Below are 12,181 nucleotides of genomic sequence, written 5' to 3'. Positions count from 1 at the left end.
TCACTACAACTTGGAGTCCACCTGAGACCAATTCAATTGTTTGGACATGATTTAGAAAGAAACACCTATATTTATTTATTTTTATTATTATAATTTTTTAAACCTTTATTTTACTAGGCAAGTCAGTTAAGAACAAATTCTTATTTACAATGACGGCCTAGGAACAGTGGGTTAACTGCCTGTTCAGGGGCAGAACGACAGATTTGTACCGTGTCAGCTCGGGGGTTTGAACTTGCAACCTTCCGGTTACTAGTCCAACGCTCTAACCACTATATAAGGTCTCAAAGTTGACAGTATATGTCAGAGCAAAAACTATAACATGAAGTCCAATGAACTGTCCACAGATCGCCGAGATTTAATTGTGTTGAGGTGTATATCTGGGGTTAGGGTATAAAACAATTTCTAGAATGTTGAAAGTTTCCAAGTGCACAGTGTTCTCCAAGTGGAAAAAAATATGGAACTACCCAGAGCTGGCCGTTCAACCAAACTGAGCAACCGGGCAAGAAGGACATGGCTCAGGGAGGTGACCAAGAACCCAATAACCACTCGGAGAGAGCTATAGAGTTCCTTGGCTGAGATGGGAGAATCTGGCAGAGGGATAACTTTCTCTACAGCACTTCACCTATCTGGGGCTTTATGGGAGAGGGGCCAGACAGAAGCCAGTCCTGAGAAAGTCCTGGAGTTTGCAAAAAGGCACGTGAAAATTTTAGACCATAAGGCAAAAGATTCTGGTCTGATGAGACAAGTAACTCGGGCTTGAATCCGAAGTGCTTTGTCTGGATGAAAACCAGGCACAGCTCATTACCCATCTAACACCATCCCTACCGTGAAGCATGGTAGTGACAGCTTCATGCTATGGGGATGCTTTTCAGTGTCGGACTGGGAGACTGGTAAGGATAAAATGGAACAATGAATGGAGGAAAATCTTTGATGAGAACCTGCTTGACTGCAAATGATCTTAGACTAGGGTGAAGATTTATGACCCCAAGCATACAGCCAAAGCAATGTTGGAGTGGCTTCAGAACAAGAATGTTAAAGTCCTTGAGTGATCCAGACTTGAATCCCATTGAAAATCAGTGGAAAGGCTTGAAGATTGCTGTTCACTGCTGTTCCCCATCTAACTTAACAGAGCTTGAGAAAATCTGCAGGGAAGAATAGGAGAAAATCCACAAATCCAGATGTGCAAAGCTGATACAGACATACCCAAGACAGCTCAAAGCTGTAATCGCCGCCAAAGGTGCTTCTGCAAAGTATTGACTGGGGTGTGAATACTTGTGCAAATGAGATTTCTGTATTTTATTATCAATAAATCAGCAAACATTTCTACAAACATGTTTTCACTTTGTCAGTATTGTGTGTAGATGGGTGAGGGGTAAAACGTATCTTCAATCCATTTACAATTCAGCCTGTAAAAAATGTGGAATAAGTCAACGGTTATGAATACTTTCTGAAGGCACTGTATCTCTGGTGAATCATGCAAAGTCTGAATACATTGCACCATCTAGTGGCTGTAGTAATAACTGAAATATAAATCAAAGTATTCAATAGTTTAGTGTGTGAGCTCACAAAGCAATTAAGTGGGTAGGAATGTAGCAGTTTTGTGAACAATGTAAAAACATCATTTTTCTTCTCTGTGTCTTCTCTGTGTCTACATCACAGTACTAAGTGCAAGTATATATTTTTTTTACCATGCATCAATGAAAGCTCTCTTTATTCAGTTGGACTATGAGCCTGGATATTTGGGTAAATTGATGATTATTATGATACTGTGTGTACTGAAATGCCAGTTACCTGTAAGGTTCCTAGTTCAAATCCCCGAGCAGACGAGGTGAAAAATCTGTCATTCTGTCCACGAGCAAGACAACAACAGCTCCCCGGACGCCTAATGTGGCAGCCCCCGCACACACGTCTCCGATTCAGAGGGGTTGGGTTAAAAGCGGTAGTCACGTTTCAGTTGGAGCTTGTGTGCAATTGACAAAAATAAATGCAATCCTTTAATTGAATCCCCTTGTTTGTAGAAATGGTTGTCTTGGAGATTAACACATAGTGGGAGTAGAGTAGAGCACTTCTCAAAACTATAAAAACAAAATGTCTTCTGCTATATAATGTAATATTTATATATACTGTAATATTTTTGCATTAAGAAAAAGTCCTTAATATATTTACAGTAATGGTGGAATGATAGTGCCTCACAATATTTTTCCACCCCCAAAATGATTGGGCCCAGACAAAATTGCATTCGAATGGTGCAGCCTTATTGGCCAAGCGCGTATAATAATGAAAAGACAAAAGTGTATTATCCCCTTATAATATCTTAATGATTATCCCCTTTTCCCCTTTGTTTAACCTGGTGGAATGTTGAAAGGTCATTGACTGATTGTTCCACAGTGACCCCTCTGACAACTTCCCATGGGGGCTATTCATTACGCCTTGTTTTAATTTGCAACTGTTTGGACTAATAAATACACCACTGGGGTTCATTATGCCGATTGTTTTGCAAAATGTTTCGCCTGTTGCAAAATGTTTCGTTTGTTGCAAAATGTTTCGTTTGTTACAAAACGTTTGGTCTGTTGCAAAACGATTTGCAACAGTTAACGCCAAATGCTGTTGAGTTCCGTTTTGTTCTTAAACGGAAGTTGTAGTTCAGTTGTGTCTCGCCCCCAAAAAATAAAAGATAAAATAAGTGGCTGGAAGAAGTTCACTCCACTTTAAGGCATGGTATAATTGATAATTTATATATGTGCAGATTGGAAAGGCAAACTTTAGAAACGATAACATTTAAATGAACTAGAACTTCCGTTGAGGAACCCAACAGCGTTAATGTCACGCTGAAGAGCGGTTGGAGTTAACGGTTTCTGTTGCAAAACGTTTTTCAACAGTTGAAACATTTAACAACAGAATCGTCGTAATGAATACACCCCTGATTTGGTTTGTGCGGTTGACACCGCTACGTTGATTGGTCGGCAGATTTCACGTGTAGAAAGAAATGTGTCAGTCAAGTTAATAACAGGAAACTAGACACTCAGCTGAAGATAGAGGGCAATCGATAACAAAACGGCCTGCCATCGCCTCGCCTACACAGGTGTCATCATCAGCTGTGTCGATGCATACTCAGGAATACCAATTTTCCAACCAGAGGCATTTTGATATTTATTTTGTTTAGAGATAAAATATCGAGAAAGGTCTGTTTCAGGTAGCACGCAAGCTAGTTATCTAACTAAAGCTAGCTTGCATTTACCTGCACATAGTTAGCTGCTAGCTAGCTAATTGCTGATGGAGTTTGTTAGCAATTAGCAAGCTTGCTAACGTTAGCTGCGGACAGAGCCTGTTGGCTATATAATGTAACGTTAGCTATTTAGCCAAAGAAGCCTTAACCACCTTTCGGATTCTGTCGAGTTGTAAACGTAATTAATGTTAGCTGGCCAGCTAAGTAGTTAGCTAGCTAGTTAGGTAATTGAACTGTAATGAATTTACATGCTCGCTGCTTTCTTGCATTTGGTATCTAGCTTACCAACCCAGCTAGCTAGGTTTGAGATATTGTTTACATGGAACACCGGAAACTTGCTTGCTTTGCGATGCAAATCTGATGGCACGAGCAACATAGACTAGCTAGGTTCATAGAATGACGTCAATGCCCAGACCTTTACATGGACATAGGAGGCTAACAACAGCAAGGGAATGTTTTTTTTTCATCTCTAAGGTCCAATATCCAATGTCAATATTTGGGTGCCGTCTCTCCCTAAATATGGTAAATGCGTTTGAATGAAGATCCAGCTGCGAGGAACACAAAGCCTGTTCTCTTGTCGGTGTTGAGGAGATGTCATTGACAGCAGCATGCATTTTGCTGGCAGGAGCAGCACCGATGCCCCCATGTCTAGCGCCGCCTCCATCGGTTCCTCTTTTCGTTTCTTGCCCGTCATCTGCTTGGGAATCGCCGCAGCATTACTTTTTCAGTTTGGATATGGGGGGCTCACCATAACGTCATTTTTTCTGAAGCTTTTTATTTATATCTCCTTTGCATTGTTCTGCTTCTTGTTGGGAAGCTTTGGTCTCCTCGTTAAAAAGGGTCCTCCTAAAATCAGCCGATTTGAAACTTCAAAGAGACAGTCTGCTTACCTGTTGGACTTGTTTAACAAATTAATGGTAAGAATCCTGAATAGTTTTTATTTATGTTCATGTCATGGGCCTTTTCATTGTTCTCCATGTCATCCTTGTTATGGCCACTGAGTTGTGTGTCAGAGTGAGACATTTTAAAATCAATATGGTAGACCTCTATAGGCATTCATTATTGTGCTCTTCAGTCCTGCGTGAGGACACATTATCATGTTGTGTTATAGCCTATAGCTTCAACAGTCTGCCAGACCTTTGAAGCATAGGCATAGGCATCTCACTCTTGTATCTCCTGCATGACACTGTGTGGGTGTTATGTTTAGAAATATCCTTGTTGCTCAATACTACCTCAATCACTTCCCTGTCTGGGTTGGACATCACTGCCCATTCAACTATTCCATTATTTATGAATTTCTGTTTGATGATGTCCTTTGTCAATGGTCTTGTTTGTATGCACACAATGGGCTGAGAGTGTGTTATTGACCTTCGGCTGGGACTCCATCCTTTGTACTTGTGTTGTGTTATGTTTGCAGGGAAGGTTCACCGTGCCACTTTTGGAGTCTGCGCAGACAAGAAGAGTGGTGGTATCACACAATGTGGACAAGGCCCTTAAAGAAGGTTAGTGTTTGGTGGTTAAAACCCCAAATATAATGCTGCAGAACCATCATTTGTGTGGAGTCGGCAGTCCTAGAATAGGCCTTCCTCTTCTCAGGAAGAGCTTGTGAGATCAGCAGCTTCCTTTCACTTGGTGTAAGAAACACGGGCAAGATTTCAATTGCATACTCCTCGATCCTTGTCTCCTTCTCAACCCATTGGATGAGAAAGCCAGAGGTCCCTCCCCTCTGACCTTCTCCAATAGGTTTTAAGGAAACGAGGAGCGAGGACGCAAGGAGTATGTAGTTGAGATCACTACATTGTCATTCATTAAGCACCACATCTGCTCACACCCCAAACAACATTTCTCATTTACATTTTACAAGGTGAAGATAGCCTTTCAAATAACTTTCCCTACTGGCAAACAAAAGCTATCCCCTGGTAATGAGATCACAATTACATGTGTATTACTGTATTTAACAAGCTGCTGTGTGTTACTGCATGGATGGTTAATCGCAAGCCCCTTATCGAAGGTAGCATTAACCCTAATGACTGGCACTTATTATACCCACCAGGCAGAAACCAATCAGAAATGGGATTATTGAAATGTTGATTACAGAAAGGAACAACGAAGGAAGTTTGACCCAACCTCCCCCACCTTGTTCAGCCTATGTTGGATAGGATTACTGAATCTGTTGAAGCAGTGTGATAGAGGGTCTCACATGATTGGAGGGGAAGAAAGGCCCAGTGTTCTCTTTATAGTGTGCTTTTGACCAGGGTCCATGGAGGAGAGCATGGTGGCCCTTGTCAAAAGTAGTGCACTGTAAAGGGAACATGGTGCCATTTGGGACAGGGACGGAGATGTTTGCTGTCCTCCCTGGCCCTGTGTTTAACCAACATGCTTTTTACTTTACACACCACTCCTTTCATTCATACAGCAGGAGATTGTTCTCCGGCAATTTAGATTTATCAATCCAATCGTTTCTTGCAGCTGTTAGCCTCGCTTGAGGATTGAACCACTTACTTCATGGCTGGAATTTGGTAGTGATATATTGTCATGTATTTGCAGCAAGTCATGCAGAAAGGCATTACTGTCTTGTCTACCCCCTCTGGTATTGTGATAAAAATGTTATATCATATCAGATCTGTATATACTGACATGATGGCCTGGTCCCCGCCCTAACAATAGGAGTTGTTGTCCCAAAGGCGGGAAGACAGGCGGTCTGCTTATTGTGGACAGATTTTGACCGGAGTGAACTTTCTCGCTTCGCCTCTTCCAGTATATACAGATCTCAAGACGTCATCAAGGAGTTGCTTGAGCGCAATGAGCCAAGTAAAGCCAATTGTGCACCTCCCTATGGAACTCCTGGTCACTGCCGGTTGTGACACTGGGATTGAACCCCAGGCTGCAGTGATGCTGTGCCTTAGGCCGCTGCGCCATTCGGGAGGCCCCGCCTCTTCCTTTCTGATAATTTCTGATCAACGCCATAGCAAGGTCCATGCTGCCCTCTGACCTATCACATGTTTGGTAAAGATGGGTCATGGAGGAGGAGCTCACTAGTGTTAATGCAAATGAATTGCCAAGGTGGTTGGCAGGTCACCCCATCACTGGCATGACCATCATGTGCTTCTTATGTAGGGATTGAGTGAAGCCATCCAGGAGATATAAACTGATCTTCACTGACTATGTTACTGTTTTCAACAAGAGCTCAACCAACCTCATGTCTCTCCACACTAAGGGAGTTTAAGTTATTCACAATATCCTGTAGGGGGCTCACTGTGGAGTCGGGCACTGTCAGTCTGAAGCAAAGCAAATTGAAGGCCTTTCGTTTTTGGGATATGTCTGACTAGGCTATAGCGCCTTACTCTACCTGGGTTTGTGCTCCATACAGTGCTGTCTGGCTCGCTATAGAAGCACAGAAATGTAGCTGCAGTCAGACCTTGGCATGCTTTGGGTTTAGTGTCTTGAGACAAGTCTTTCCGTACAGTATATTCTCATTGATATGGAAGAGGTTCTGTATCATGACAGGCAGTGTCGCACTCTGTATGGAGTGGCTGCAGGCTCCAGTAGTTTGGGTGTGTTTGTGTAAATCCCCTGACTGAAGAACATCTATTACCTGGCAGCCAGCATTGGTACTGTGCTGCCGTCCTCCCAGAAGAAGGGTCTTTACTGTCTGTTTCTACGGTCTGTATGGCTACTGCCTTATGCTGATGTCACAGAGAGAGTACCACTGAAGAAGTACATCTCCCCAACCAGGAGAGTAAACTGTAGCCTAGATGGCTAGGACACAACTGGCTTAATTAAGGAGCAATCAGAAAGGGTATAGGGTTGGCTTAGGCACCATAGAGGTTAGCCTGTTGGACCAGATGGGTGTTATAGCAAGCAAATCCACTGTCTGGGAGAACTCAGTGTTTAATTTAGGTCCTTTCAGGCCCCCTACAAGCTTTAATGTTGAATACAATTTGAATCTACTCTCACGGTTGTCTGTGGGGTTGGTCCTTATGATGCTCTGAGTTTTAGATGATATATCCACAAGAAAGTATTATTAAACCAACTTTTCAACATGTTGATTAAGGTTTCTGTCACCCGACGCATTCGCACAGCCATGACCTCGTAAATAGTGATGCATGCACACTAGCCATGGTTGTGCGTATGCTTCAGGTGCTAGAAATTAGAGGTAGACCGATTTTAATCGGCCTGGCCGATTTCAAGTTTTCATAACAATCGGTAATCTGCATTTTTGGATGCCGATTACATTGCAGTCCACGAGGAGACTGCGTGGCAGGTTGACCACCTGTTACGCGAGTGCAGCAAGGAGCCAAGGTAAGTTGCTAGTTAGCATTAAACTTATATTATAAAAAACATTCAACCTTCACATAATCACTAGGTAACTACACATGGTTGATGATATTACTAGTTTATCTAGCTGGTCCTGTGTTGCATATAATCAATGCAGTGCCTGTTAATTTATCATCGAATCACAGCCTACCTCGCCAAACGGGTGATGATTTAGCAAGCGCATTCGCGAAAAAAGCACTGCCGTTTCACAAATGTACCTAACCATAAACATCAATGCCTTTCTTAAAATCAATACACATGTATATATTTTTAAATCTGCATATTTAGTTAATATTGCCTATTAACATTCATTTATTTTAACTAGGGAAATTGTGTCACTTCTCTTGTGTTCTGTGCAAGCAGTTTGGGCCGCCTGGCTCGTTGCGAACTGTGAAGACCATTTCTTCCTAACAAAGACCTTAATTAATTTGCCAGAAGGTTGTGCAATGTAACATCAATATTTTGATTTAGGGATGCCACCTGTTAGATAAAATACGGAACGGTTCCGTATTTCACTGAAAGAATAAACGTTTTGTTTTCGAAATGATAGTTTCAGGATTTGACCAAATTAATGACCTAAGGCTCGTATTTCTGTGTGTTATTATCTTATAATTAAGTATGATTTGATAGAGCAGTCTGACTGAGCGGTGGTAGGCACCAGCAGGCTCGTAAGCATTCATTCAAACAGCACTTTCCTGCATTTGCCAGCAGCTCGTCGCTGTGCTTCAAGCATTGCGCTGTGTAGGACTTCAAGCCTATCAACTCCCGAGATTAGGCTGGCATTACTATAGTGCCTATAAGAACATTGAATAGTCAAAGGTATATGAAATACAAATGGTATAGAGAAATGGTCCGATAATTCCTATAATAACTACAATCTAAAACTTCTTAACTGGGAATATTGAAGACTCATGTTAAAAGAATATATATTATATTATATATATAAATAAATAATAACGACAACTACAACAATACTGAATTAACACTTATTTTAACTTAATACATAAATAAAATCTCTTTACTCTCAAATAAATAATGAAACATGTTCAATTTGGTTTAAATAATTCAAAAACACAGTGTTGGAGTGTTATATATTTATATATATATATATATATATATAATCTCGTCCGATTTGAATCAAAAACTGCTTTTTTGGTCCTCCAATAATCGGTTGACCTCTACTAGAATTGTGAACCCACTACCAACGTGTTGGTTTAACCAGAGGAGCCGGTAGAGTAATGTTTAATAGAATTACATTTGACATTACGGCTTGGCGTGGCTCTGAAAGGAACACATCCAAATGAGCACACAGCAATGTTTCCAATCGTACCTAGTAAGCATTAGCTAGCTATTAGTGGCTGATGTACTAGGCTAGGATTGAGTAAGAAAAGGAGGTGGGGCTGATGGTCCAACATGACCCAGTCTTAATGTAAACCTACACTGTGAAATAAAGACTGATTGTGGCTGAACAGAGAATTCAGAGTTTTGCTACCCTTTAGCAGCAGAGATTTCTATTGATGCTTCTGCTGAAATTTACCCTGTATTTTGCCAAGCAGTGTACCAACCACGTCTTGTTCTCTGTGTCTCCAGTGTTTGACTACAGCTACAGGGACTATGTCCTGTCGTGGTATGTGCCGCTGAGCCGCGACGAGGGACAGCTCTACCAGATGCTGTCGGAGGACTTCTGGGAGATGGCCAAGCAGCTGCGGGGCCGCCTGGCAGACGTCGACATGGTCAACGTGGTCTGCAATGACACCGTCAAGACCCTCCATGCACACTTCTGTGACCTCAAGACGGCCAATACCAGGTACAGGAGGGTGTGGGAGGAGGAGGAGGAGATCTGTTTGTGCTGTCTTGCCAGCTCATGCTGGTTTGACAACCATAGGAGTTAGGACAACACAAACCGATCGGGGAGCAGGCTAGAGGAGAGGTTCAGGGGCCCTAACATGGGCTTCTCTGGTCTGTTGAGAATATAGAGGTGGTCAACATCACTCTGTAATACTCGGCATTACCCAGCTTCCCCCTTTTCTCAGGAAAGGAGAGCAGCCTTGCTTATTTTAGTCTGTGGCCATGGAGCAAAGCTCGGGACAGGGTTCTTACTCAAACTTGTGCTACTGTACTGGAGAGGATGCTTTTTCACTGTCTGACTGTTTTAGCTGTTTGGGTAACCCCTTTGGAAATTGGATATTGTCACGAACCGTCTCGAAGTCCGTAACTAAAAGGGAGACAACGTGGAGATTAGGAATAACAAATATATTTATTAACTGAAGTAACGTAAATACAATTAACAATGCTGTGTGTTGTCAGTAATCAGTAGCGTAAGTGAGTGGTTGCGTGCATTAATGTGATAATGAGGGGTGTTGAAAGGTGCCAAAGCAAACAAACAAAACAGCCACAAAAATGCCACAACCAAAATCCAACAGTGTGTCTGCATGGAGAGTCTCCTCATGGGCCCAGGTGTGTCCCATGTCGCTGACGACCTTCCCAGCTCCCTCCGCCTACATCATAATAAGGAAAACGAGCAAAGAGAAAGAATCCGGAAGACCGAGTGGGAGGGTCGTCACAATATGGATTGGGCCAGATGTAAATGTTTCTAACAGAACAACTATAAAAAGCATATGCATGACCATGGTAGCAATTGAAAGAGATCACTTTGGAGATTATAGGGAAATTATCAGGACACAGCAGTTCACATGTCACAAGACTTTAACCAAACATGACACTAATTTTATGTGCATTTTACATTTACTGTACTTTTCACAGCATTTGTCAATAAAATCTGAAAGTACTTTTTGGAGTAGGTGCAAGATGAGAAAAAAACAATGACAAGGGTTTGAGTGTGAGGTCTAACTGGTGTATCCAAGTTGCCACACACCTCTTCAAACTGAACAGTTCCTAAGGCATTTCAATCAGCTTTTATCACTCAAGGAAAGCTCTTTCCTTATCAGGTGCTTTTTTAAAGCTCTACACGCTTTGCCGTTGATAAACAGAAGCAAGAGCACGTGTAGTTCTTTATTTGGAACACAGGCCTGCGTCCCCACCGTCACACAATTACTGTTGATTCTGTCAGTCAAAACCCATGCACCCCCTGTGAAGCAGAGAACGTGACCTCTGGCGTCATGTATAGCATGTTACTTTACAGCCACTGTTCCAATTTTGACAAAATCAGCCATTTTCAACTGTATGGGATGACTGGCTGTGAGCAGAATGAGCTACTGGTCAGTGTTTATGATGCTGTAAAGTCTCTGTTCCATATGCCCCGGACATGTAGAAGTGGAGCTCACTCATAGGAAAGCAAGGACAGACAGGGAAATGGGGAAAGTATTCAGACCCCTTGACTTTTTCCACGTTTTGTTACGTTACAGCCTTATTCTAAAATGGATTGAATAAAAAAAAATGTAATGTCCTCCTCAATCTACACACAATATCCCATAATGACAGTGATAACAGGTTGTTTGAAGTTTTTTGAAAATGTATTACAAATATAAAACATACCTTATTTACAAGTCTCACGCCCTTGGCTATGAGACTTGAAATTGAGCTCAGGGGCATCCTGTTTCCATTAATCATCCTTGAGATGTTTCTACAACTTGATTAGCGTCCACCTGTGGTAAATTTGAATTGATTGGACATGATTTGGAAAGGCACACAACTGTCTATATAAGGTCCCACAGTTGACAGTGCACGTCAGAGCAAAAATCAAGCCATGAGGTCGGTTGGAATTGTTCGTAGAGCCCCGAGACAGTATTGTGTCGAGGCACAGATCTGGGGAAGGGTACAAAACAATTTCTTTGGCATTGAAGATCCCCACGAACACAGTGGCCTCCATCATTCTTAAATGGAAGAAGTTTGGAACCACCAAGACTCTTCCTAGAGCTGGCCGCCCAGGCAAACTGTGCTATCAGGGAGGTGCCCAGGCAAACTGGGCTATCAGGGAGGTGACCAAGAACCTGATGGCCACTCTGACAAAGCTCCGGAGTTCCTCTGTGGAGATGGGAGAACCTTCCAGAAGGACAACCATCTCTGCAGAACTCCACCAATCAGGCCTTTATGGTAGACTGGCCAGACGGAAGCAACTCCTCAGTAAAAGGCACATGACAGCCTGCTTGGAGTTTGCCAAAAGGCACCTAAAGGACTCTGACTGTGAGAAACAAGATTCTCTGGTCTGATGGAACCAAGATTGAACTCTTTGGCCTGAATGCCAAGCATCTCCTCTGGAAGAAACCTGGCACCAACCTTAAGGTGAAGCGTGGTGGCAGCATCATGCTGTAGGGATGTTTTTCAGTGGCAGGAACTGGGAGACCAGGATCAAGGGAAAGATGAACAGAACAAAGTATAGAGACATCCTTGATGAAAATCTGCTCCAGAGCTCTCAGGACCTCAGACTGGGGCGAAGGTTCACCTTCCAACAGGACAATGACCCGAAGCACGTAGCCAAGACAACGCAGGAGTGGCTTCGGGACAAGTCTCTGAATGTCCTTGAGTGGCCCAGCCAGAGCCTGGACTTTAAACGGATCCAACTGTAGGAAGAGTCTGTAGAGACCAGAAAATAGCTATGCTGCGACACTCCCCATCCAACCTGACAGAGCTTGAGAGGAACTGCAGAGAAGAATGGGAGAAACTCACAAAATACAGGTG

At 42.7% G+C, this 12,181-nt stretch overlaps 1 protein-coding gene across 2 annotated transcripts in view; it reads left to right on the top strand.

Moving 5' to 3' along the window:
- Positions 1-2,979: 2,979 nt before the first annotated feature.
- Positions 2,980-12,181, top strand: part of snx25 (sorting nexin 25) — a 55,815-nt gene continuing 46,613 nt past the window's right edge. Inside the window, exons 1-3 of one of the 2 annotated variants that reach the window (XR_004202992.1) lie at positions 2,980-4,143; positions 4,644-4,728; positions 9,134-9,350. Coding sequence is in view for 1 of the 2 variants with exons in the window: in XM_020502100.2 (XP_020357689.1) it covers positions 3,835-4,143; positions 4,644-4,728; positions 9,134-9,350 (611 nt within the window). In the remaining variant the exon portion in view is untranslated. The remainder of the gene's footprint in view (positions 4,144-4,643; positions 4,729-9,133; positions 9,351-12,181) is intronic. The other variant, XM_020502100.2, reaches the window with a different exon arrangement.

The sequence above is a fragment of the Oncorhynchus kisutch genome, linkage group LG15 (assembly GCF_002021735.2).
Source record: "Oncorhynchus kisutch isolate 150728-3 linkage group LG15, Okis_V2, whole genome shotgun sequence".
Taxonomy (NCBI): Eukaryota; Metazoa; Chordata; class Actinopteri; order Salmoniformes; family Salmonidae; genus Oncorhynchus; species Oncorhynchus kisutch.
This window is presented reverse-complemented; position numbering and strand designations above follow the sequence as displayed.